The sequence below is a fragment of the Eleginops maclovinus genome, chromosome 22 (assembly GCF_036324505.1).
Source record: "Eleginops maclovinus isolate JMC-PN-2008 ecotype Puerto Natales chromosome 22, JC_Emac_rtc_rv5, whole genome shotgun sequence".
Taxonomy (NCBI): Eukaryota; Metazoa; Chordata; class Actinopteri; order Perciformes; family Eleginopidae; genus Eleginops; species Eleginops maclovinus.
In genome coordinates this window covers 12,623,488-12,650,896 of record NC_086370.1, presented here as the reverse complement: position 1 = coordinate 12,650,896, position 27,409 = coordinate 12,623,488, and the positions used below count along the sequence as shown (strand labels likewise).

Here is a 27,409-nt window from a genome sequence, read left to right as displayed (position 1 = left end):
ATTTCAAATACATGTAGTTAAAATACTGCCCAGCTCTGACTTATACAACATAAAAATCATTACTGCTGCAAAATGTTAGAAATGGGATTACTGCAGTTTTAATTAATGGCTATAATGATAATAGTAACTATATCAAGGTAATCGTGTGTTTCAGTACACTTACATTGATAAAATACAATCAGTTACTACATTGTATATAAATGCTATGTTTAATATTTGAGTCAAAAAATCTATTGAGGTAAAAAAAAAATACAATATTTCCCTTTGATATGTGGTGAAGTAGAATCATTAAATAGCATACATTGAAATAACCATCTATCGTTTTTACAAGTGAACCTTTAACATTAAGTTCAGAGAGCGTCTTGACAAGTAATGACAGTTCCTAAACCTTGCAATTTAATAATATTTTTAACACAACAAATGGATTTCCGTCTGAGGTGAACCACGTGTTCTGGGTACGCTTGTTATGTTGTACAGATAACTGAAAGTTCCTCTTGCACCTATGTCGACGGCGAAAACAGGAGTCATGAAAAATAAAGTGGATCAAATAGTATGGCAAAGCGACTGATTGATAGATATCGTGCAAAAATGTAAAAGCTCTTTTATCTTAACTTGTTTTTAATATAAATTCATTATCATCAGGAGATACACGGTAGGTCACACGGATAAGTAAAACGAGCGCCCCCCACATTATGACAGCGTTTCTCTTCCTGAATGGTCTAAAGTCGTCATTTACCCGCGTTTGTTGAACAACCCACTTTGTTTGGCGGGCTTGAGCAGAGAAGAATCAACCCATCATATTATCGGTAATGTAACAACAATAAAACATTTCGTTATGGTTGTGGTACTTGTCGTATTTGTGTGATAAGTTTCCTGAGACTGTTTTAGAAGTCGGCTGCCTTCAGTACAGTTTCCAGATCAGTTTATGTAAGATAGCACCTTTCACCACGAAGACGTTGCTGTTCTAGGCTTCAGATAATGTGTTGACTAATGGAACTGTAAACTGAGGGCTAAGGGTACATGCTTGTTAGCTTGATTGTTACAGGCTAAATATGAAGGCAGTAACAGCTATTTTACTGCTTAACACATTACTATATAAAGAATCGCTAGCTAGTATCATTAGATATGTTTAGTTGTATTTCTTGTGGAATCCCTCTTACCTTTCCAGATGTTGTACATCTATGGGATCAACAAGGCAGCTGTGAAATAATAACAACAAACTGTTATATATAGCACCTGTCATACAATAATACAGCACCGAATAGTGCTTTGCAACAAAGGAAAGACATATCATTTACATTTAATCATCCTAGAATACCATAATGCAAAATACAATTCAAATGAGATGGAATAGACTACATATAATGCAGTACAGACTGCACATATTCATAACTGCAGGAGGCTACCGAAAAAAGTACATTATCTTAAACTCAGTGGTTGAGGTTTACATTTTTATTTAAGACTTAAAGTATTTTGCCTTCAGTGCACTATGAACGAATTTGCATCTTTTTATTATTCCACTCATAAAACATTTTGACAGGGGAGTATTGCTTTCTGTTATGAATATTCACCCAGTCTTGACCCTTCTATTCACAGTTGGAGTGTGGTTTGTAGAATGCAGAAAAGTTACACGGACTAAGTGTGCATTTTATTATGCTTTCAAACATATCTTTACTTGATTGAATGCACAAATGCCTGCACCCTGGTGTTTGTAAGATAGATGTATTAACAGCAGTAAAGGATAGTACATTGGAGAACAAAAGTCATGCAATTTGTTTTAGTTTCTGTGTGTTCTGACTGTTCAAATATTTCCCTCATGGTGAATAGTAGTAGCCTATTGTCTTGTGATGCATTAATTTTCATTTCTTAAAGCATTCATGTTTTCCCTTACCATCAGGAACCATGCAGTTCTCTAGCAGAAGAAAGAAATTCACCACCAACTCTCAGGCAGAGCTCTATGGGGAACCTCTGCAGTTCTATGGGCAGCCTCCCCTGGAAAACATCTCTCTCACTGAGTTTGAAACCTTTGCTGTGGAACGACTTAAACGTAAGACCTAGATCTCCTGCAGGCGGACTTAATGTGAAATGTTATGTGACTTATATGCGAATGCTTAACATTTATAACGTCTTATTTTAATTCCACTGCAGTGTTGAAGACCATTGAGAATTTGGGAGTGAGCTATGTGAAAATGTCAGAGTCGTACACAAAGAAACTGGGAACAGAATCCAAAGCGCTGAACTTTCTTTACAGACCCGAAGCTGTGAGTATGTTTCGCAAGACACACAACAGAGTTTTCAACGTTATTACACGGCACTGATCCATCATGTGTGTGTGTGTGTATATATATATATATATATATATAGGTACTTGTGGCTTCACACTGTAATACTTTTTTCTTTTGCTTTCCTTAAATTACAATCAGATGCCATGTAATACACTTCACAATGTGCAGCGTCCAAAATGACAACAAGTTGTAGTTATACCCGTTGTATCTGTCGGGTAGACTTCTATAATGACTTCACAGCTTCAAAAAGGCTCATATTTACATGTAAGAATTTGAGAACATCAACTGATTTCTTGATTGACTGCAAAATAAACATACATGAAAATCACATCTTCTGTATAGGGTGTGAATAGTAGTAATTGCTTACTTGCCAACATATTGCATTTGACTATAGCCTAAATTAATGGAAGCGGACATTCAGGTATTGTAAACATGACTGTAAAAATGATTACACTCTCATTTTGATATGACATCTGTCTTTACAAGCATACTGTTCCTCTTGTAACCCATTAAGGATGACAGAAAACCTCAGAATGGACCAACTGAACAAGAGAAACGCAGAAAGGACCATATCTCCCACTTCATTCTCAGACTTGCCTACTGCCAAACGTAAGTCTGTAGTTTCTGTTAAATGTTTGTTGGGGGAAAAAAAAGTGATTTTAAAATGATATGCAACTGATGCATGTTTGCCTTCTCTTTATTGTAAAGGGAGGATCTGAGGCGGTGGTTTATACAACAGGAAGTTGATCTTTTCCGCTACCGCTTCAATGACCTGCATCCAAAACAAAAGCTGGAATTTCTTCACAGAAATAATCTGCAGTATGACAGGGTCAGTTTGTCCCCATTTAAATATTATGAAAGCCTATTATTTACTTTAGATAAATTCTGTAACTCAAAGGGTTTATACAAAATGTCACTAGATGGTGCTGTTTGATCATTGTTAGAGAATACTGTAAAGGGTTATAAGGGCTTAAATGTTAACAGTGTATTTTGCACCATGGGTTTTTTGTGAAATATGTATTTGTCACCAAATGATATGTCATAGGTGATAAATGTACATAAGTGCTATTTTTATCAGTCACAGCCATTCTTACTCTCATGTGTTTAGTTCCTCTCTGGGTTGTAAGTGTGCCTTCAGTTCCCGTTGAGTAAAGCACTGTGGCAGGTTTTCATAAAATGAAGGTTAATACTTAATGGAAAAATGTCGAAAAAAACCTATTCAATAATTTATCTACACATAATGCGTCATGCCAGGACGAAAACTGCAACTTGGTCTGATGAATGGTGTTCAGTTTCCATAGGCCTCAGCCTTCTATGTACTGCCATAGTTCTGCGTGTTCTGCTCTCCGCTGAAATTCATCATTCTCATCAATAACTTTTCAGATTACTGTCGAGGAGAAGAAGGCTCTGAACGATAAACTGGTCAACTCCAGTTACGCTCTCAGTGGAATTACTGTGGTAGAGCAGGACGTCTACAAAGTGAGTTACTCATCCCTCTCCATGGACACCACTAAGATATCATGTGCCTATGCCTGCATAAAGCCTCATACATTAATATTCTGCAATTTATATTCCTTCAGTTCTCACCAGTGGATAAAGAAGCAAGTTACATTGATGTAGTACCTGTTGAGCTCTGTCCATGATAAGCTAGATGACAGAACTTTAATAAAGAAATGACAATTTTAACATTGATAAATTAGCAGACAGCCAGAGAACGTTATTTTTTAAATCATCGATCAACCATCCACTGTAATTATATTGAAAGTGATTCTTCCATTTACTTTCAAAAGCTTCAGTGTTTCCTATATTTACAAACTGGTAAAAGTGAGGCGTTTGAAAGTAGTGGCTTTTATCAGTTTGGAAAGGCTTAAGAAGAGATGCTCTTGATTAGGGCTGCTCAATATGATGCTTTCATTGTCATCTAGATGTCAAATTGTGCAATAAACTCATCGGTATAGACTGTGCTATTGCACTTATTACAGTGACCCGTTGTGTCACATTTCTAGAGTCTCAAGGAAAACGTTTTCCCTATTGGCAAGAAATGAAGTGTTTTAATCCACAGTTTAGGATTTTGATTGTAGTGACTTCTGCTTGGACATATTACCACTTTGTCTTTAGTTTCACCCACGTTGTGTAATCCTAACTTGGCCAAAAGTACCAGTCTAGCAGTTACTGCCAAGTCTGTTCCTAGGAATTAACATGGAATAAAACACTGATTTATTTAAATGTCCCTACCTTTTTGAGGCAATATTTTGTCAGGAGGAGAAAGACCATCTTATTAAATGAACTATAAATGAGCAAAGATTGGTTTGTATGGGCTTATAGGAGAATTCTTCTAGTCCTTCACATGTAGAATTTCCCCTCCTGAGTCTTGATTTTCTTGCTTAAATAATATTTAATATCATTTCACATTCGAATGCATGTAAGTCTACAGTTGTATGTTCACATAATGAGAGCAATGGGGAAAGTGTAATGGCCTGCTACTTGACTTTACATTTAAAGCTTCTTGCTGACAGTCTTATTCGATGAATTGCATCCAAACTATGAAGGGCAAAAGGGATCGCCTCAGCATCCTGACACTTATTTTATGCAATGTGAACATTCATATCTTTGTCTAATAAATCCATTCATTATTCCGATTTATTTTAAAGGTTCCATTTCAAGATGCCCTGGATCTAGTGCGAACAAGGAAAGTGTACCTCAAAGCCGGCTACGTGTACATCCCCCACCAGGATATTGTCACCATTGTTATCAATGATTTCCGCACGAGGCTATCTAAAGCTCTCGCAGTAAGTATTTGCAGCGCCTCAGTGTTTTACAGAGATGAATAATAACATTACAGAAAAATGTGTGAACATTGTTTCTCATTTACATACCTTATGGGAACACAGCGACACACACTGTATGGGGACTTACAGATGGAGAGATGCACCTTTCTGACTCACAGCTCCACTTTGCATTATATTGTGTTTATGTTAATTATGCACCCTCTACATGTAGTTTGTATTAATACATTCGGTATACAATAAGGCAAATTCTTAAATTGCAGCCATGGTTGTTCCCTTCAATGCCCTGTGGGAAACAGGAGGAACTCAGGGTTGAAATGAGGGGAATAAGTATGCACACATGGCATGAAATGTCTGGAGGGAACAGCGGGGACAGCTAGTGTAAAAGTGCTCATTATCCTTCAGGGCATGATGTTTTTTTTAAAGGCTGTGGGAGTAGTTCTATGAACAATTTCAGCATGCTTGTGCGCTGCATTGATTCCCCGAGGGACATTGAACATGGTATCTCAGGGTCTAGAGGCATTGTTATAATACATGTGAGGAGACAACCACTTCACTTAAATCGTTGTGAGGGGTAATGACTAGGGAACAGCAAAAAGCATGCTCAACAACCATAGGCAGTCCCACTACTGTTTGTAGTTTATACAAAAAGCGTTCCTATTAACGAGCTGCAAGAAAACTGAAATGCAGGCGAATCAAAGTCACAGCGATAAAATATGCAACCAAAAAGACCTGGAAGTCCTTCCTGGAATCTCAGTCTTTTAATCTACGTACAAGTATGTACATTGTATGTGTTGTCATCATTATCAGAACAGGAAATCTAAAGTAAATATACGTCTCTGGAGAATAATGTATTCATTACGCTATTTTAATATTTAAATTGTACAGTGTGGAAGTTATTGGATGCAATATTGTGTCCTAATTTATACACACAATCTAAGCTTATCATAGCTTAAACCTTAGATAGTACTTGTCGACTTGTATATTTCGCTCTGGTCGCTACGTGATATTTTGAGTTTCCCAGCTAAAGTGTAGAGCCACTCACTGCAATGCCTTTCCAAAGCAGCCGTTTGATTCCACTTTGAAACTGGGGGTTCATTGCTTTGTTCGTAGAAAATGATTTGGCAGTTTGAACAAAGGTCCTTTTCATGTTTGGCGATTGTGGTGTGTTGTTCACAAACTTGTAATTAACTGTGTTGTCACCTTCAATCAGTGCCTTAACGTGTCATTTCTGCGTTCATGACAAAGAATGCACTCTGTCCAGCCTGGGATGCATAATGCCCAGTGGCAAATTGAAGCACTCAACTAAAACTCACCTCTGGCAAACTGGGATGTGCTTAACTGGCAGATTCACACAATAGTGACGTCTAAAAGTCATTTTCAAATCCCGACTTGACACTAGATTATGTGAAAGTCATTGCCTCAACATGAACTTGATTTGCTTTAACACTTGTCCTCCATCGTGGGACAGAACGAAGCATTTTTTCTAGATTACAAAAGAAAAAACTAATAAAAGAGCAATTCAGCCCAGTCCTGCCATTTTCCCATTTTCTGGTAATTATCCGGACGACTAACTGCTGGAATGGAATAGCACTCCCAAAACCTTTTTTCTCTTGTAACGGTGCCATTTTGACTGTTTGTTATGATTGTTTCTGTGTTAGCACTAATAGTAATTCTCTTCCACTGGGGACAAGAAGGACCCATTGTGGAAATATGTGCCATTATTAAGGCATGGAGTTGGAAGCTGTTTCTACATTTGACTCCAATTGTTGGTGGGATGTTTGTTTGGACAGAAATGGTTTATATTAAAGCGTATTTTGTGTATGTCTAAGGCAGTTTTAGAAAGTTTTTGACTCTCGCTTGGGTTAGTCATGTTTATAAAGCATTTAGAATGGACAGCTTTTTGTTTTGGCCGGGATATGGTCAGACATTCAACTGAGAGTTCACAACAAGCTGAACTACGTGTTTAGACTGAGGCAGAATGTGTGTGTGTGTGGGGGGGGGTGGTTGTAAAGAATCACCGGACAGCTGCAGTGAAACGTTCACTAACTGATGCAGTTGACTTCAAATTGCTTGAGTAACTAATCTGTGGCCTGATGTTTTAATTACTGTTATGTGTGGTTCGAAATGATTGCCTTTAACGTGCAATCTTCGATTGTTCTTGTCCTTTGACCAACACTATTTACCATTGCTAACATGGTGTCCATCTCATCTGCAGCTCACAGCCCGCTCGCTACCAGCGGTGCATTCTGATGAACGGCTCCAACCGCTCCTCAACCACCTCAGGTAAGCAGCAGTGGGATTAATAACTTCGCTGCCACTTTGCCAGGGCTCCGGTGAAAAACACATTTAGCACGATTGATCTTTGGCACCAGAGATTGTTGGAGGCTTGTCTTGGTCCGAGTACACCCAATCTGTCCCTGTTCAAAAGTCCAGATGTTGTGGGAACTTTTGGTCCTAGGCTACGTGTCCAGCATTAACGATTCATACTGTTAGAATTACTCTGAGGTGATTAAGAACATGTGCGTTTACAGGACATCTCCATCTTGTCCCATGGGGGTGGTCGTTTCAGTCCCATATTGATCAAAAAAACAATGTTGCTGTCAGAGGCCCACTAGTACTGACTGAAATTAAGCAAGACAAGATCTCCTTTTAGATACTACAACAGCTAATAAACGTACTAACCCCCCCAAGATACCTAAACGATATAGTTTGGTAATTTCATATTTGCTCAAACGTCACTTTATTCTGACAGCAGAGACGAGATTATCTATGAAGAAATCAGGTTCCGGAGAAACCACTAATCAGAGCAGGGCAGTGTCAATAACTGCTTTTGGATTCCGATCAAGCTGCCAAACTAAGCAGCTGTTATCAAAAATAGATCAAGATTCTGCAACTGCATTGACAACTTCTTATCTGAAACGTTGTCAGAAACATAATTTAGTGAACCTTTCTGCTGTAAGAGGAGGAAGTCTGACCCGGCTGCCATGTTGAAAACAGTTTCACCAAATCAGGCACTGCTTGGAATAAACTTTACAGATTTATAGGCTAGATTTGAGCTTTTTCTCACAGATCCGTCTCACACACCACTGTACGGTTATGTGGATGTTTAACTTTAAACTAGATCAGCAACAGCACACAAGTTTATATTAAAAATGGCTTAATAGCAGCTGCCTTCATTTCAGCTTGAAAAGAAAGGAAGAGCGGCTCACAGCGCAGTGAGGGGGTTTATCTCACTTTAGATGAAAGTAAGAACATGAAAATAAGGGTGGAAGAAGTCATGTTGCCCGATTGTTGATGGGGATTAAGGGGTAGGCGGCTGAGATTAGTGGGCAGGCCACTAATCTGTGAGGTGGGGGGAACACAATGAGAAGTAAAGCACTGCCATACGCAACTCAATGGGTTGCCAAAGTCATCGACTTAAGAATTGAACGATTATCAGTTTATCAACAGCTTATCAGTTTATTTATTTATTTGGCAGGGTGTCCCAGGGGATGTTTTTATTTACTTTTGTAATGATTCTTTCCAGTCTTTAATGTCCAGTCTGTACTTGCTGATTGCATTTTTGGAAACAAATATAATCCGATTTCGTAGAAGCCCTGATTGCTTTCCACATTGTTACTGTTATAAACATTTGCTTATTTGTCACAGTCCTAATATGTATTTAAATATGTTTTCTTCTTTTAGTCATGCCTATGTGGGACAGGATTACAGCATCCAGAAGAATGTAGGGAAAATCTCCTTGGAACAAATTGATTCAGTAAGTTGCGTTGACCATCTATTCTTCAAATGTCAGGTTCAAGGTGCCCTTCTGCCGGGGGGCGCAGGGTGTTTGTATAGCATTTCTGTTGGCCAAGAGCTATACATGAATAAAAGTGTATTTAGTGCAAGCTTTAGCTTTAATAAAATCACTTCACATTGTGTAATATGTTGGTCCTCTCATGGAGTAAATTAAACATCTAGAAAAAGACATATTTACAGGTACAGATGGAGTTATTTAAATTTCGGTATGAAAGTCGTTTATGTTTTCTGCTCCCAGCTTTCAGGAAAGTCCTTCCCGCTCTGCATGAGGCAGATCCACCAGAGCCTCAGAGAGAACCACCATCTTCGTCATGGAGGCCGCATGCAGTACGGCCTCTTCCTCAAAGGCATCGGCCTCTCCCTGGAGCAAGCCCTGCAGTTCTGGAGGTCAGAGTTCATCAAAGGCAAAGTGGATGCTGACAAGGTAATGTTGGAAACACAACTAATACAAATGTGGGTTCTGTACCCCGGTCTGCTAGCTGTCCTAACAAAGACACTTTCAAACCACAACTGACTAATCTGAGTGCTTAATGTAGCCCAAAGAAAATAGCATTGCCCTGTTTTTGGCGGAGTGTCGTCAAGTCGGCTTTGTGAGACATCAATCGGCATCTCCTAAATATGATTTGGCAGATATTCATTACATAATACTCTCGCTGAGCAATGCCTTACTGCGACCCAGACCCGTGTTACAGACGAAGAAAAGAGACGTATTCTGAAAAGTTGCATAACTATGTCAAAAGCCATGATCTCATACCTTTAGGTGTTAATTAGATGTAAGATTATAAAGAAATGAATAACAATGATTCAATAATCCAGTGATGCCCACATTTGTTGTGTTTGTTGATATACTTGTCCAACATTATTTTCAAAACTAGGTAAAATGGTCTTTTTTCCAATAAAAAGTCATTTAGTTTTCATCTTCTAAGCGTTATACAACCTGATTTAAAATACCCAGACAGGATTTTGTTTGAACATCAGTGGACTGTTGGGACAAATGTCTCAATGTCTGAGTGCCTCCTCTCTCCTGGAGTGCTGTTCAACAATTAAATGGGTGGTGCTGTTTCATTCATGATGAAGCGGCCCCATCAAAGCTGCATGACTTAAAAGGAACTTCACTGGTTCCATTATTTGAGCAGAGTACTGTGGAGGTGTGTGTTCAGATATAATGTCTCTTAGTAGAAGTCAGAGTTAACACAACATGTGTTCTGCATGAAGGGAATCACTACTGAATGAAAGGCAATAGTTTAACAACTCAATAGTCCTGACATGATTTTGTTAACTATCACCCGCATTGTTTGGTCTGTTCCTGATTCTGATCTATTAGATACCTGTAGATGTGTGGTTCAACAGCTTGTCTGATTTTACAAGGTCTAACCTCTGAACCATGTACTCATTCAATAAGCTGTCACTGCATGTTATATAGATAACTGCACAGATAGTGTAGAAGATATTTACTTTTCTTCATGCTTCCCCCTCAGCACAGCCACTTAGGAATCCCCAGTTGAGATATTATGTCTTTTACAAGATGGACTCTGAAGTGCTTGAACCATGAAAATTAACTTCCAAGTGACTGAACTTTATTCTGTGCTATAGAAATAAAAATGATTTAAATGCAAAATAAAAAAACCCTTGGAGTTACAGTTTAAGGATCCCAACTAGAGCTGAAACGATGATTACAATTGAATCTGCAACTATTTAGATAATCCTTTAAGAGTTAAAGACCTTTTCATTGTTTTGTTACACTTCTTAGACAAATAAATCATTATTTGCCGCCATAACGTTGATTATGAACTCCCAAAGGTGTCCTAAATACAGTGAGGAGGTTGTCACCAAATATTTTAGTTTTATTGTTGCGTCTATGAATATGTTTATGATAGCTGAATTTGTAATATACATATCCATCCGACAAAACTGTTAGCTAGTTGGAGTACTAATGGGAGGATATAAAAAAAAAAGCATGACCTCATTTCACTGTAAGAAATGTGAAACTTAAATCACCCATGTGAGCTGCTTTTGTAATTTTAATAAACATGTTCTAACTCGTATCTAAAAGTAAAAACTAAAGGAAATCTTTGTCAATCTAACCATCCAGCTGACTTCCACTGATAAAGCATCGCTACATGTCACACACGTGTTCCATTTTTAGGTTCTCATCAGACGATTCAGTATTAACAGGGTGGAAGAAGAGTGCCAAGAAATCATTTCACCGTGAGTTAAATAGAGACCCAGGGCCCCGAACTGGCACAGTGTGTGGTGGAGCAGCCACATCTTCCGATAATGATCTGTAGCAGTGGATCTCCGGCCTGGCATGTGACTGCAGGTAGTGTTCTAACACGTGTTGAACCAGACAGAGGAAGCATCCTGGCATATTTTGAGAAGATCATGAGCTCCTCTTTCATGCTGGTGCCACAGTTTCAGATGTAAAAAACATCAAATACTTGTGAAGCGGACACACAGATACAGTCCTTAATGTTTTGAGCTGTTCGAAGATCAGATATGTTGTCTCTTTGCTAACTGCAAAGAAACATGTTTGAAGAGAGTGGAGAGAAAAGGTGGAGAGAAAAGTACATTCATATAGAAATAGTACAAGACATGATTTACACAGAAAAGTAAGCAGTACTATTGTTAGTGATGAAGATTTAAGATCATTCAACCAATAAACCAACACATTTCAATCCAATCTTTTGAAGAATTTGCCAACTGCAAAAATCTCACAAAGAAGTCAAGGTTACAAAGAGAGCTGTTTCAATACACGGGCCAGACGTCTGCACCCCATCATCTTTAGTTCAGCTTCAAAAACCTTCATACTCTTAACACGCCACTCTACACAATCTTCACAGTGAACTCTGTTATTATTCCCTGCCTCTAAAAATTCATCCCTTTTGTTTTTCCTTTTATTTCAATGAGTACCAAGGAGTGCAATCAGGACACAGAGAAATGTTGCAGAGAACTTACAAGGTTGCAATATCACCAATAAGTTGTGGAGCTCTTTGAAATGGTTTCACTCTGCATTAAACTATGTTAAACAAACGCTATTGTTGACATCACATCTTTTGTGAGCTCTGACACTGGCCTGTCATAATACCTGATATTAGCCCCTGATTGACAGCTTTGAAGAATAAAAATAAGATATACTTTATTAATCCCTTACAGGGACATTTCTTTCCCCACCCTGTAGTGTTTACACACATTACACACAGGGAGGATATACATGCACACGCACAGATGATATACATGCACAAACAACCACACACATGCAGGACAGGTGGCAGAACAGGGAGGCTGCCAGGTACCCGGCGCCAGCGAGCAGTTTCAGGGTTTGGTGCCTTGCTTGGCAGTGGCTCAGGAGGAGAACTGGCACCTCTCCAGCTACCAGCTCACTCGATTTTTTTCGGTCCAATCGGGACGTGAACCAGCGACCTTTTGGACCCCAGTCCAAGCACTTACAGACTAAGCCACTGGTTAATAAAACAAAAAAGTAACTATTTTGATCATGTAATTGTGAATTAGGAAGAAGAGTCTGTCCACAGCTTCTCTAATATATGTTGACGTCCAACCTTTCTCTGGTTTTTATCTTATTTCAGTGAATGTCTTTGTGTTTGGAACTGGCAAACCAAGACATAAGACATCACCTTGGGCTTTGAGAGACTGGGATGGACATTTTTCTCTTTGTCTTGACTTTTACGAACCAAACAATTTATAGATGACAATAATTGCTAGTTGTAGTTCTACCCTCAGTGAGAACGTCATGGCTACTACTGTACACTGGCTTTATGTTGGTGAGCTTTACGTCCTTGTACCATCTTCCAGAGAAAGTGTGATGGGCTGCACACAACACCCAGCTCGTGCTCCACAGCAAAGAGGCAGAATGCTGCTGACCATATCCCGGCTCTCACAATGATGTATGTGTTAAGTCAGGGACTGCACTTTGTGGCGTGCTGCACAAAGCCTGCTCATTAGTATGCGGCTGGCACAGGAAGAAGATGGGAGGCAGCGATGCCGAGAGGGAGGCCTGCAGGAAAAAAGGCAATGTAATATTAGACTAGAAGAAGAGATAAAACAGACAAAATCGACTTGATCTATCCATTTTTCTTGCCACAAAAGTTAACCTATTCATTTGGAGGAGTCTCTATTTGAACTGAATTTCCGTGTGTCATATTGCCTCGGGGGAGGGGCCGCTTTGGAACTGCTTGTTTTACAGATGGAACTTCAGGTTAATTAATGTGCACCGACTGACACAGTGTTTCACAGCATAGTTTTGGTTTGCTCTGGGGTCCTTTCCACAATGCAAGATTCTCTTTGGGTGACACTTTTATATTAACAGCTCTTATAGTTTGGTAAAAATCCATGTTTTTTATCGCTGGTATTTTCAGTACATATGTACAACCCTCTTTATAAAAACATATCCCAACTCTTCACTTCACTTTCTTATCGGAAAGATAACAATTCCTCTTGTAGAAATTACAAGAGAAACACATTGTAGTAGGGTCACTCTTTCAATATTTGGACAGCTTCCAAAGCTTTTGGTCATTTATCTTTTTTGGTGAGATGCTTGCAGAATAGTGCTACCGTCCTGTTAAAGTAGAAGAAAAAGAAGAACAAGATGAACCTTTATTAATCGCCCAGAGGGAAATTCAGTTTTCACTCTGTTTTTACATACATACATTAACCACACACAGGTAGGTGCACTCATGGACATGCATTTTTAGTACCCACGCACATAGACACACTATACAGTTTTTTGTAGGTTGCACACCTGCACATCTATCCCAGTAACCATTTGACAGTGAGCCGGCGTGTACAGTCACTGAAGCAGATACATTTATTCAGCCATCACTCACTTATTCATTTTATTATTTACATGATCCATTCTTTAGTTTTACTTTTGTAGTTGCCAAATAACAAGATAGTTAGAAAGAAATCACAAATAGGACTGTAAAGATATTAATAATCTAGCCAAAAGTATTCACGCTATGCCCGTAAGAAATATGTTTATTGTGTCGTTTGAGAAAACGAATATGGTTTGTGTATTATTAACTTGAGAACAATATTTAATACAATAGTTATTTCCAATACCAGTAGACTGCAACACCTATATTTCCATTGACTTTAAGCGCTTTACTGGGTGAGATGCACACTTTAAGTGACTGCAACCGACTCGTCTCAGTGACTTTTTACAGTTCTAATTTGTCTCCAATGCCTTTCACTTGTGCATTGTGTATAAACGACCTTTATAAAAAAGCTTCCCTGTGTCTTTCTACAACATCAAACTTCTCAACTTGTGCTTACTCGCAGGATTTTACAGTTCCTCACCTTTTTATTGTTCTTAGGTTCTGAAAAAGCCTGTAGTGCAGATTAAAACGGGACGTATTTTAATGGTATTACACATAAGAGGAATTGGAGCTGCAGGCACACCAGTCACTGTGGACTGAGCCTAAGAAGCCATGCCAAGTTTACACACACATGCACGCACGCACGCACACACACGTACGTAATCCCTTTGATTGTGTCCTATTTCTCGGTCTCCACCGCCGCGGGTTTTTGTGAATGTGTCCTAGAGTGTGGGGGGATGTTACCGTGATGGAGCCCCATGAGCCAAGATGTGAGCTGTGGCTCTGCGCCGTTAATGCAGCTTTTGTGCTTGTGTTTAGACACTCTACTCTGATTTTCTCAATTCTCTCAGTTTGGAGGTCAACTGCGCTGAGACTATATCCAGGATTATCTGAAGTGTAGGCTGAAATGTAGGAACACAGTTGGCGATTAAAAGGAGCACTGAAAATGTCTTATGTGTAGTACTTAGTATGTGGAGTAAAAAGGGGACAAATTGTGAACGAACGTCAATTTCTAACCATTTGTAATCTGTCTATGGTTAATCCATATTTCAAAAAGTTAGTTATACTTTTTTTTCCCACAATTTTTAGCATAAAAGTCAGACCACCTCAGTCTCACCTGGAAGTTAAAGTTTAATAAATTAGAATTTCTAAGTCTTGGTATGACTCCTTCATACCACATAGGATCTTTTTTTATGTCCTAATTACTTTACATAATACATATTAAACACACTTCAGTGCCAGTGGAGTTTCAGGATCTGTTTTAATAGAGTGGGGGGGGTCCTAAATCAGGAAACGGCCTCTCCAATCCTTCACTGCTCTACATAATTAATATTTGATTTATTGTACTTCCAGAAGATTTTATGGATTTGTGAATTGCCGCTGCAGCTTGTCACATTAGCAAGTTCAAGGGTTTTATTACAGCATTAATGTGTTATGATGGGAGCAGTCGTGATGATTGTGTTCAGCACACTGTGTGTACTTTACTGTTTGGCTTTAGAGGCTGTAAATCGTTTTTAATGGTTGCATGAACTCTGTACGTACAATAGGAGTAAAGATTGTGGACAATGAACAAATAAAAAAATAGGGTTGAGTATTTGGGTTTGAAACAACCTGAACAGAAGATGTGTGAAGGTTTTACAGACTCCTGGCTCTTTGTAGTTTATTGACAGAGTAACCTTGACTTTTATGTGCAGCTTCGTGGGAAATAATATGAAGATTTTTCTCGAACAGTTTGATTGATTTGGTACGTCCAGCGATTTCTATTTAAAAACGTCTGCCCACCTCCAATGAGTCACAACATGGAGAGGATTTGAGATGGGCAATGAAATAAATACTGAGTTTTTAAATAAAAACAGTTTTTTCCTTTCAGCTGTAAAATATTGAAATAAACACACGAGGAAGTCTAACTGGTAAATATGCCTCTGATAAAATTTCTAACAACTAATAGACACCTGAAATGTCACAAAGGGTCTCAACTTTACACTTCTTGTACTTGTTAAATAGCTGCAAATTAATGGAGTCGAGTGAAATGTCTAATTATATCCTTTGAAATATAATGGAGTATAGGTTAAAATGAGCATAATATAAAGATACTGAAAAGAAATACCTTGAAATAGTATGGTACTTTGAATAATTTCAGCTCTTCACATGCCCCTATTCATTTAAACAAAGTCTCCTATTATGCTATATTTAAACAATATATTGTATGGCAATATCTATACAAAACATGTCTGTGAAGTGTTTTGCTCAAAATACCAAACAGATCACCCACTGTACCCATGCCTCATACCCCTCTATTTCAGCCCTGTTCCTGAAGTGCTGATTCTGTGACTGTTGCTTTAAATTTGAGCTGAGCTGAAGCTGGCCACGCCCCTTTGGAGCGTCATGCAGCTCTCTGTCTGAAGAGAGAAGTTTCTAATGGAGAAACTCAGCTAAATGCTGCCATGATTAAATGCCATATTGTGTTCCAAACCACATCAGGCATTATTTCTGAAACACTTCTCAGTATTTACCACTAGAACAGTGACTTTATAAATATTATATATCCAATAACTCTAAGTCCCTCCTGCAGACATCCTGCACAGACACACAGGCGTGCTGCGGAGGGATTCAGGTTGCGACTGTATATTGCAGATGATAGGTTGGGAGGTGTCACGTTGGCGGGACGTTGCCAGGAGTTCAATGTAAAGCCAGCCCACATTTCGGTTATTACGTCATACCGGTAGCAAATGTGGAACAGCTCGTTTGTACCCCCGTTTTTAGAGATGTGGGTAAGGAGGAAAAGAGAGATGGCTGTATTTTCTGACACACATTTATGTATTAAGGATATCAAAAAGTGCATTTTGCACAAGCGGGGACCTTTAAACAATTGCAACAAGACAAATAACCTCATAGAATAGAACAAGTTAACATTGCAGTGAATACTAGTACATTATATTTTCAGTACTACGTGTTTTTTTAATGTTAAAATATAGTCTTTGTATCTTATCAAAGTACGCTTAGGGCAGGTGGCAAAATCAATCAAAGGTAAAGATGGTTAATCTGTGATATCCATAGTTCAGCTCTTATCTACTGTGTGGAAACACCTCTACAGCAGGTTGGCTCTAATAGCTCTATATTTCATGGAGGAAAACACCCTGTCAAAACTGACTTGATGTATGACAATGTCTCTTTTCACCCCAACCTTGTCCGTCTTACACTCTCATCCTCACTGATGCCTTCTCTTCCTCTCTGCTTTCTTCTCCCTCTCTCCCTCTCTGTAGTTTGACAAAGCATATGCCTACAGCGTGCGCCACATGTTTGGCAAAGAAGGCAAGCGAACAGACTACACCCCCTACAGTTGCATGAAGGTGATTCTATCAAACGCACCCAGCCAAGGCGACCATCATGGTGAGTTGATGTTCTGTTGGAAGAAGCAATTACCCATGCGATAAACCGCTCGACAGCCATTATCAGCCTTTTATTTAAAGTCATTTCCCTGGGAACAGTGACACAAGTGACTGTGGTCACCATTACCCAATTATCTAAATATAGTTTCTACATGTTGAGTATTTAATCTTCCTTCCATGAGTGAAACATTTGTTGTGCTAATTCATTATTTATTTAATGTTTGTAGGATGTCCTTTCCGTCACAGCGACCCAGAGCTGCTGAAGCAGAAGCTCCAGGTCTACAAAGTGTCTCCCAGTGGGATCAGTCAGGTGGGTGCCGTCCAGGGTCTATATCACAACATCTTTTATACATTTCCGAAAATAAGATAACAGTTTAATTTAACCAGTGGATCTGCATGATCCTCACCAAGGTTTGGTCAAAACAGGGTAACAGGGGCGCTGCGCCCTCTTACCAAAATGCCACTTACTCCCCGTAAAATATTAACATGATGCAAGAAAACAATATTTCTGATTGTCAAAAACTGTATCATTAGTCCAAAAATATGAAAATCATGTCAAATAGAGCGTGAGACGGCACACACAGCTTTTAGTTTTTACAGAGCTCTGAATAAATAGGGGATGGATGTCGGGCATAGACAGTACAAATAATGGACGTAGTATCCGTGACGTCACCCATAGGTTTGTGAAGAGCCGTAATGAAGCTCAAAGTGGGCGACTCCCACCGTCGACATCTTCTCAGTCTACCTCCCGCCCGCTCCCGGCTAATCCAAATACGGACATAGGGTTGGATCTGAAGCGGGCGTGGCTACTGAAACACGCCCATCTAGCTCGAAGCTACCAAGCTAGCGAAGGCTTCCAAGCTAGGCTACATGCTACCGTATGCTTCTCTCATGCGATAGTATTTTCTCCAGCGGCAAGGTGGCGCTCCCGTTTCGCATCGTGGGCGTCTTGCTCGAAGGCGAACCCACAGGTAATTAGCTCGCTAACGAGCTAATCTAACAAGTGAGCAGGCGATACTTTATACATTCTATGGAGCAGACACACTGATAACTAGTGCTAACGGTGCTCAAATATAAATAAAATAATAATAAAATTTCACTTGCCGAAAAAACTGGAGACCAGACTTCTTGGACGGTCTGTTAGAACAATTAAACGCACAGCAAGCCATATTATGTCTGATATTTGCATTCAAAAGGCACCAACACCACCAACATGTCCGACAGGTCAAGTGCAGTGACTGTTAGCGGAGCTAGCAGAGCAGACAACTAGCGGCTAGCGCCCACTGACGGCGCTAACCTGTATCAAAGCGACCAAGCCCTTAATTATGCATAACTTTAAGCCTTAATATAATTAAAACGGGAGCGTTATATAGAACTTCACCCTCCTCACAGTTGTCATGAATAGGGAAATTAGCTGTAGAGACCAAAAGCAATTTTTCTACCACGCTTTTACACCTTTTTTCTGTAGAGGAAGTAAAGAAACCATTACTCCGGATTTATTTGTTGTTTGAGGTGCAATATATGACTCAGTAGCTTTTAGACATGAAGAAACTATTATTTTCCGCTTCGCTCTAATGCAGTATTTTCGCCGGAAAGTGGGCGGGGCATAATTTGGACCGGAGGTGACGTTAGCGCCCTCGTTCTATTTTCTAGAAGAAACGCTGCCTTTGTGGATCTGTATGATCCTTATCCCCATGACCCTTACAGTAAACTTTTCCAAACACAGCAGTTCTGCACTGTTAGGCAAATGTATAGTAGATTATATTTAATACAATAAGTGAAACTTTGACCTACTGATGGAACCTAATATAAAGCCTTAAGGCAGGGAAACCAATGGATTAGGAATCATCCATACATGTCTTTACAAAATGTCTATCCACACAGGCACATGTATCAATGATATGATCATACAGCTTTCGCAGTGTTTTGTGGATTCATCATGTGGTTACATGTTAAATGATTCCCACACTGAGTCTCTGCTTGTGTCTCTGGGCAGAAAGGTTAATAGTCCAAAGGTGTAGCAGCCACCGCTTGGGTGGACAAGTTGTAGCAGCATCACAAAGATGCTGTGTTAGCAACGCCTATTAATTAATTAATTAATTAATTTATTTATTTGTTTGTTTGTTTGTTCGATTGTCCATGTTTGTTCTAATTGTTTTCAATGTGCTGGAGCCTGGGGTACTTTTTAACGATTTGTCTGTGTTGTTTGAAACTTGTGACGCTGACGATGGATACCTTGTCTTTTTACCGCAAACCAAATCTACCTACCGGTACAAATAAATAACCAGAGCTTCCTAAGAACTTTCTAGTCCAGAGTGAAGCTCCATAATTGTAGTTGAGTACTGATATCACACCAGCAATATATCTTTCTCCTGTATAAATCCGAGCTGCTTTTAAATATCACTCTTTCTGTGAACTTTTGCTAATGTTCCCGGTTTTCCATTTACCAATAATATGAACTGCATCATCAGGCAGAGACTTGGTCACACCAGCCCTGGTGGTGAGCAGGCCTGTGGCGGTATCATGCTGGAGGCAGCCTTCAGGTATATAGGGAATTATAAAGGAGCAAAATACCTCAGTAGACGTTGGATTTAGTTTTCAGCAGGCACCCTCAGTATAGAGTCACACTGGCACTACAGTGATTTAAGTACAAGAGAAGTGAGAGCTCTTATGTGAGCCAGCCAAAGCATGGGCTTCAAAATACCTGCTAGCATTCTCTCTTTTTAACCCTGCAGAGCTTAAGAAAAATCAGAAAGAAATTATAGGAAACTCAAAAGGTGAGATTTACAATGAGGTACAAGCGTTGCCAAAATGTATTCTACAAAGAGTTGACTCATGGTATGAATATTTAAATCAGCCCAAATAAGCCTGGTAATGTTTTAACTGCATTTCAAAAGTCTCTAAGTCTCTTTCACTGCTGTAATTTATGAGGTGTGTTTGATTAGACTCAGTGTCTTTTTAAAACCATTTTGAATGCAGAGCTGCAACAATTTATCTTGACATATGTGAGTGAGTATCTAAGCTTTATCCCTAACTTGCCATCATCTTTTGTCTTTTCCTTATGCAGATCCTGGAGCTGGTTAAAGGGATGCACTATCAGCTGGCCTGCCAAAAGTACTTTGAGCAGACACACAATGTAAGTGCAGGTGTATTTTGAAGTAGGCAGTAACTGGGGCTACCTGTATCAGAGGCAGGGGTTTGCTCCTTATACACGTCATGCATGGACGCTCAGGAGAGACCCTGAGCTGTCATCTCCTCAATCAGTAGCTGGTTGTTATAGCCACTTAATTTGTATAGCTTTATTAGAACATTTTAGATTAATTTGGCCATGCGTGGATACCCCTTGTGAATAAGTGAATCTGTTTTAGTTGGTATACTTGAGTCATCACCCCTTTCAGTCACACTCACAGTGCTCGTTTCACAGAAAATAGAAAAAGCAACAACGTTGTCAAAAGGACTGAGATTAGTACACAGTTTAGTGGTTGGATGGGTTAATAAAAACACAAGGTTGCTGTGTGAATCAGTGAAAAATCATAGTATTACAGTAATATAACATGCTGAGTCACATGGAATGGCACTGTGTTACCGGCTGTAATTTGTTCTGAACATTTCACAAGAGCACTTTAGGAACTCACTGCAGGACTTGGCACATACTATAACTCTTTCAAACATGTGACACACTGGTGTTCAAATAATGGCGCCATATGTGGGGAATACACTCCTCTAATCCTACTTAAATGAAAAATGCCATAACATGTTTATTCATTTAGATTATGTTCTGCAGTCATGTGTAAAATTAATCATTTGGTTAGAAATCTGTAGCACAAGTATCGTTTTATGTGATGCACATTGATTACCGTTCGCTTCAGCCGCACAGATGCAATATAATATTTTTATAGGAAGAACTTAAATCCCTGCATTATTGCCCTAAAGGGAATCAAACATCCACAATGTCTCTAAAGGCTACAGGTGGAAGCAGCGGAGTGAAATGTCTCCTGCAAGCCTTTCCCAGTAATTAAAACATTCATTCACATTAATGGTTTCAATAACATCAATTTCAATTACACAACTGTTTAAAATGATGTAAAAGTTCACAGAAAGAGCATTCAAAAGTGCTCCAGCTTCATCTGTAAATTGATTCATAGGTTTTTACTCCTCATGAGCGATTTTGACATTTTACTTCCTGAAAGGGCATTTCATCTTTTCATTGAATTAGCTCGCTAATTTGGCAAAGTAAGCTCGCTGTCCTCATCATCGTTAATAAATGATTGGATTTTTAGTAAATTAGCAAAACACCCCACATGGTTGCCAATGAAGCAGATGTTTCATGGCTATTTTATACAAGGTGATAACATTGAGTCAATAAATTGGTATGCTAACAACAAAGACTGCTATTCTCATTTTCCTCTTGTCCTTTCTCTCTTGTGTTTGCATTTTATTGGGCAGGTTGAGGATGCCAGTTTCTCGCTCAACCACCCCAACCAGTACTTTATAGAGAGCCAGAAAGCTTTGGGCGGAGGCAAGGAGATAAAGCGAGAGACGGAAGCGCCGCAAAAGCCGCAGGAAATCCCCACCGGAGGACCCAGCGCGGCTCCAGAGGCAGCAGCGAACACACAAGACGAGGCCGAGATGACGGAGGACCTCGATTCTTTCTTTCAAGATGCCTGATTTGCTTCTTTTTTGTTATACTTTTTTTTCTTTCTTTGATGACTTTATGTTTGATCGGGTTCATTTTGAAATGGTGTAACATTTTTTAAAGTCACTGTACATGAGATGTTAAAATAAAAAGTTGCATTCCAGTCGTCTCTCCACTTTTTCTTATTATAATGCCACAGCACAACAGGCTTTGAGTTGCCTGGACAGTGTTCCAAGTTTTCTACCCTTAAATTGCTTGTTATGTCAGTGACACAATGACAGTATTTCTGCAGTGTTAAAAGCACTCTTTGGTTTTTCTTTCTTTGTTTTTACTCCAGTCTGAACTCAGATGGCTCAGTGCACAGGGTTTTGGCAGGGATGTGGTTGTGAGGGTGGTGACTAGAACATTACCCAGCTGTCTCAGAAACAATGTCATTGTATTTGCTGGCAGGAGAATGGATGAATGGTGGCAGGAAGATGGATGAAAATAAACAATTTCCACAGCTGTATTATGCCGCCTTGGAATATTGCCTCACAGTGCACAATGCGATTTATTCAAAGCATACGTGCTCAGGAGGTATTTAAACCTTCTCTTACACCTTTGTTTGCCATAATTTGTGAAAAATAACCGCAGTCTGAAAGTCGGGAACCTTCTATGATTGTGGGCTTTTATCTCTACTCTTACTATATGCGCTTATTAGATTACTAACTTTAGATCCAATTAGGGGCACTGAACAGGTAGCCCTGAATTACATGAATACAAATGTGTTTTCCAGCAGGCCAAGGGAAATATTGAATGTATAAATGAAAACCTCTTTCTGTAATTTAATGATTTTGAATTTTAAATCAAATGTTATCTCCCCGCGGGGGGCGAATGTAAAAAGAAATCATAGCACTTAGTCACATATCTTCTGCAGGCTTTTCTTTTTGAAGTCCTTGACGCTCACTCCACAGTTCATCAGCGTCTCACGCTTGTAACACGCGGCCTGCACCAGAGATGCACATAGTTGGAATTAAATTAGGTCTTAAAATCCAGGCATGGTGCTTGACACAGAGAGGATTTACCCAGTATAATAAGGAAACTAGAAAGCCGGGCTGCTGTCAGCAAGACACCCTTGATGTTTAATATTTGGTTGTGCATGACTATATTTGATAAAGCTGGCACTTTCTTAGACCGTGGGCATGCAGTTGACTAGGACGCTGTTTATCTCTTCCAAATGGATTTACAATCATTAGTCATGACCTTGCTTTCTTTCATCGTGCGATTTGTTCCCTTCCCTTGCTCATTACATGGGCGAGAGGTGTTCTGGGGATGGTGTGTTATCCAAAAGGGCAAGAAATGTAATCCAGGACCCGACTGCAACATTTGTTGCATGAGCTTCGTATGGAAGCTGACGTGCGGGGAGAATCTGTATGCAGGGATGTGCTGTGTAGCTGGAGAGGAGCTTTGTCAATGTGTCGCAATCTGGAGCTGGTAAATGCTGCAAACATGACCTCATCAAGATCATTTGCATTGCAGCTCTAGGCCAATAATATAAATTAAAATATACAAAAAGGAAACCAATACGTAGGGAACAAATGATCCCGTCATTTTGTTTAAAAATGCACCCAAACAAATCAAAGGTTATTCTTCAGGAGTATTGAATACTTAACGTTGACTTTCTATTCACAGTATGATGTTTCTCTTTGTCCTCTTCCTGATATAATTTCACCCAGGGGATCAAATGTGCAGCATTGTGATTTGTTATTCAATATTCCTCACCAGGAGCCGCTTTTAGTCATTTGTAAACTTTTGCTCATTTTGTTTTCATTTTTTAGGGATGAGATAACATCCCATAACACATACTTGGGTATGTCGCCCTGGGGCTTTATAAATATGGGCACAATTTATTTGATAAATGTCTCATTCCTCATTTCAGATCTCATAAAAGTTTGTGCTGTGTCGTGATGGAGTATTAGCTTTTCAGTGTGAGGAAGAGCAGATTATTTTTGGGTCTATAGTGGATTTCTGTCAAATTAGCTGCACTGCAGTCACACTTTGTGTTCACAGCACCCTAGTTACTGCCACATTATATTTATTTTTCAAGGTAATCAAAGTTTAAGCAGATCTGAAACAAAGCCTGAAGGAGGGTAAACTGGTTACACAATTGTAACCGGAGGCCTTGCTTATATTTAGTTAAATAAATATTATATTCAATTGGGTTCACAGGAAAATCTGTTGAAACAAGGACATTTAAAGTGTAAATGTTCAGACAGTCAACATTTAAGTTAACATAAATTATCATTACATATCTTCCTGGTATTTTCAGGAAGAAGGGGTAAAGGGGCAAACAACCACACCCAGACTGACCATTTGCTATCGGAAATGAAAAGGCTATCTAAAAGTCTAAAGTCTTACCCCTTTTTCGTCCACTGTCACAGTGTGTTTAAAGATGATGGTAAGTGGTTGACATTTTGTTCCTTTATCCTCTAGAATCATCCAAATGTCATCCACAAGTGTTTTCCCCTCTTCAAGCCAAAGTCCCATTGGGATTTATTAAAACACATTACTTTGTTTACTTTGCTGACAGAGAAAGTAGGACAACATGTTTACAAAGGAAAACATTGCTCCTATCTGCTGTCAACAGCCTGGAAAAGTGAAAAATAATAAATTAAAATACTAAATAATATAGTTAAAGTGAAGTGTTTCAGACCCATTGAAAAGGGTCAGTATGACTCCAAAAATGGTGATAGTTTTTAAAGAAATTATCAAAGCATATTATTTTACAAAGGTAAAGATTAGAGCATTATGACGGATTTGTGGGACGTTGTAAGACTTATAATTTCCCTTTTAAAACATGTTTTTTAAAGACCCTTGAAAACCATTTATATTTAATCTAATCATTATAATAGAATTCAACCAAAACAACATAATGGCATTCATCAATTACTGAAAAGCATGAGGGTGTATTAAGAAACCACATTTCATAGCACTCAATTTGATGTATGAACTTTTACTGTCTTTCCATAATTATTTAACTAATGTTACTACAATCTTTGACTAAAGGCAGGATTTACTTCGATTTCACTTGCATTCTTTCGGGAGCTGGAGAAAACCAATACAAACAGAAGGTGAACATGCACACTCTTAATTTGGCGGGAAATTGATCTGTTTGTTCTTGCTGGGAGGCAACATTGAGGCGGCCGCTGGCTTGAAAATGTAAAAGTGAATACATCAGAAAAGTCAGTCCCTACCAATAAGCGTTTTTAGATAAGCTGTCCATCCTTGCTAGGGTTTTACAGTTCAGTGAGGATACACCTGTTGGCATCTTTCAATTGGTCTAAATCTGGAGATCCACGAGGGTCCATTTCTGTCTCTTGATGACGTTGTTTAGTATTGATTGTAACAGCAAACTGAAGCATACATGAGACTCCCATCAGCATTTTGTCCAATTCAACAAACCTGGCAGTTGTTATGATGCAAAGTGTGATGTCGGTCTCTTTATGTTTAAAAAAGAGAATCAAAATACCCTTTCCTTATTGTCAGATGTCTAGGTTACATCTACACAAAATTAACCACGAGATGTGACAATGCTGTTGATCGTACATTTCAAGGATCCATTTCTGCAGCTGTATGTTAAACATATCATTATTCCTTGGGACATCATTTCATTAACCTGACAGATGTGTGAGCCGCTGTTCATGTGATTAACTTTGCATCAAATATTGAGTGTTCCTAAGCTTCACCTGTAGCCAAGCTGTCACTCCATGCTAAACAAAACCTGTGGAAGACTAGAAAAACTCCCTAAAAATGCTCAAACTATCCCTGCTCCTGCATCGCTTTGCTAAACAGGCTGAAATGCACCACTAGTGCAAGTTAATAAAAAATGTTTCTCAATACTCGTTGCGGTTAATTGAACATCGACAATATTCTTTATCAAATCTTATCTCATATCATATCTTTATTGCTTGTTTGGACAGGATAGTCATATGCAAATATACCAAAACTAATTTGGTGTACATTCCAGTAGAAATAGCCATCATTTATTTTTTTGTTCCACTACACTTTATTCAATACAATTATGTAGTTTTAAGTCACTTATTTATCTGACTTCTGGTTTTTTCACGTGATAGACGAAGAAAGGGTTCCTTTGTGAGTTGAGAAAATTCTACTTCCTAAACTAAAACTCAGCAGGTACACTAAATCACATCTAAATAATAGTAAATGTGGAACTGGTTTATATAGCCTACTTGTAATAAAATTAAAATAAAATATTAGCAAAAGATAGACATTTTGGGAATTTGCTTTCTGGCTGGGATTCAGGCAAGAAGATTGACCACCATGAAGCCGTTAAGTTTAGCTTAAAGATTGCAAGGAAAACAGCTTTCCTGGCTCGATCAAACTCTGCCTCGAGCACCAAGCAGGTGTAAAGTAAAATTAAGAACATTTGCACAGCAGATACTTTGGAATGTCAAAGCAGGAAAAGCACAAGTGTAAATAATCTCATTGACGATGGCTGTATTCCATTAAGTATCTGAGTAAACTGTGTCAGTAAGTGAGCCTGCATAACACCAGGCTCAGCTAAATGGAATGCACCCCTCATTAGTGTTTTCACCTGTGTTCCCTCTGTTGACCAGTAAAACGTCTTCTGTGAAAAAGGTCTTACCAAATAACTGTAATAAATCCGTGTTTTACTCATGCTACATTTCAAAATTGCATCCTCTACAACAGGGGTGTCCAAACTACGACCCGGGTGCCAAATGCGGCCCGCAGGTCATTTTGAATCGGCCCTCTGCAAATTCTAAAAGTATAATGGAATATGGCCCACAAATGAACCTTTTACTTGTCTTATATTGTACTTCTCAAATAGATGTTAACATATATTAATGAGCCCAATTTTCATCTAAATGTAGTCATTTAGAATTTAATTTTTTTTCTAACAAATCTTAGTTGATAAAAAAAAAGCCCAATAACTTATTTCTATAACAAGCTTGAAATTTAACCTTCATATTTACTCTTATAAGCAATCTGAGGCTTCTGTTTTAAGGAATGAGCTGCCAACAACATAAATGAAACCCTAAAGAGAGATGGGAAGGCTGTTTTTTTCTTAAAGCATTTTCAAGTATTGCGCATTGTTCCCCTACATTTGATTTGTTTTGCTAACTTATACATTAACTTATGAGGCAATATTCACCTCTATAAATGGCCCAGCTCTTCGTATATTGTTCAGTATATGGCCCTCGGTGAAAAAAGTTTGGACACCCCTGCTCTACAAAGTTAAAACAGTGAATTTGAAAAAAAAAAAAAGGCTTCACAGAACCAGCGCTGGAGCTAAAAGGCAGACTCCAGGGACACTCACGCCTAAGAGGTGGGTCAACATTACAAGCAGGTGGGGCTAGAAGTTATTTAGTGAACCTTACAAAGACAACAACTCAACCAAAAGAAGGAAGACATGCTCACTGTGGTTAGCATTATTGTTTCCAAGAAAGAATATTGTTTCAACAAGTCAACTTAGAAAATGATGTAATGCTAGATGCTACTTAAGGCTAATGCTAACACAGCCGTGGTCGTACTTCCTGTGTGTGGATGGATTTCTGCATCCAATGAGATGCTTATACCTTCAATGAGGTCAGGTGTGTGCACACTTTCTGCTGTTTGGAACAAATATGACTTGGAGTGAGTGTTAAAGACTTATTCAGCT

General features: G+C 38.9%; 2 protein-coding genes and 1 long non-coding RNA gene across 3 annotated transcripts in view; 2 read left to right on the top strand and 1 right to left on the bottom strand.

Annotated features, from left to right (window-relative positions):
* Window positions 1-534: 534 nt before the first annotated feature.
* Window positions 535-21,860, top strand: prim2 (DNA primase subunit 2). Its single transcript, XM_063875587.1, has 14 exons — window positions 535-806; window positions 1,898-2,047; window positions 2,149-2,261; window positions 2,800-2,894; window positions 2,994-3,114; window positions 3,669-3,764; window positions 4,937-5,074; window positions 7,290-7,357; window positions 8,759-8,831; window positions 9,111-9,296; window positions 16,968-17,094; window positions 17,321-17,403; window positions 20,161-20,229; window positions 21,540-21,860. Exons 2-14 carry the CDS (start codon window positions 1,903-1,905, stop codon window positions 21,759-21,761), a joined length of 1,536 nt encoding a protein of 511 aa, XP_063731657.1. The 5' UTR covers window positions 535-806; window positions 1,898-1,902; the 3' UTR covers window positions 21,762-21,860.
* khdrbs2 (KH domain containing, RNA binding, signal transduction associated 2) overlaps window positions 12,776-27,409 on the bottom strand; it is a 79,711-nt gene continuing 65,077 nt past the window's right edge. Inside the window, exon 10 of the mRNA XM_063875593.1 lies at window positions 12,776-12,884. The gene's annotated coding sequence lies outside the window, so the exon portion shown is untranslated. The remainder of the gene's footprint in view (window positions 12,885-27,409) is intronic.
* The window catches only part of LOC134859221 (uncharacterized), a 61,669-nt gene continuing 61,346 nt past the window's right edge, over window positions 27,087-27,409 (top strand). The window contains exon 1 of the long non-coding RNA XR_010165058.1: window positions 27,087-27,341. This is a non-coding gene — a long non-coding RNA (uncharacterized LOC134859221). The remainder of the gene's footprint in view (window positions 27,342-27,409) is intronic.

What these genes read in the sequence shown, in the direction of transcription:
- prim2 (XM_063875587.1), top strand. Translation starts at nt 1,903, where the DNA reads ATGCAGTTCTCTAGCAGAAGAAAGAAATTCACCACCAACTCTCAGGCA. An exon ending in CCTTGGAACAAATTGATTCA is followed by an intron (nt 8,832 to 9,110) that starts GTAAGTTGCGTT and finishes TTCTGCTCCCAG; the next exon opens with CTTTCAGGAAAGTCCTTCCC. An exon ending in CAGCCAAGGCGACCATCATG is followed by an intron (nt 17,095 to 17,320) that starts GTGAGTTGATGT and finishes TAATGTTTGTAG; the next exon opens with GATGTCCTTTCCGTCACAGC.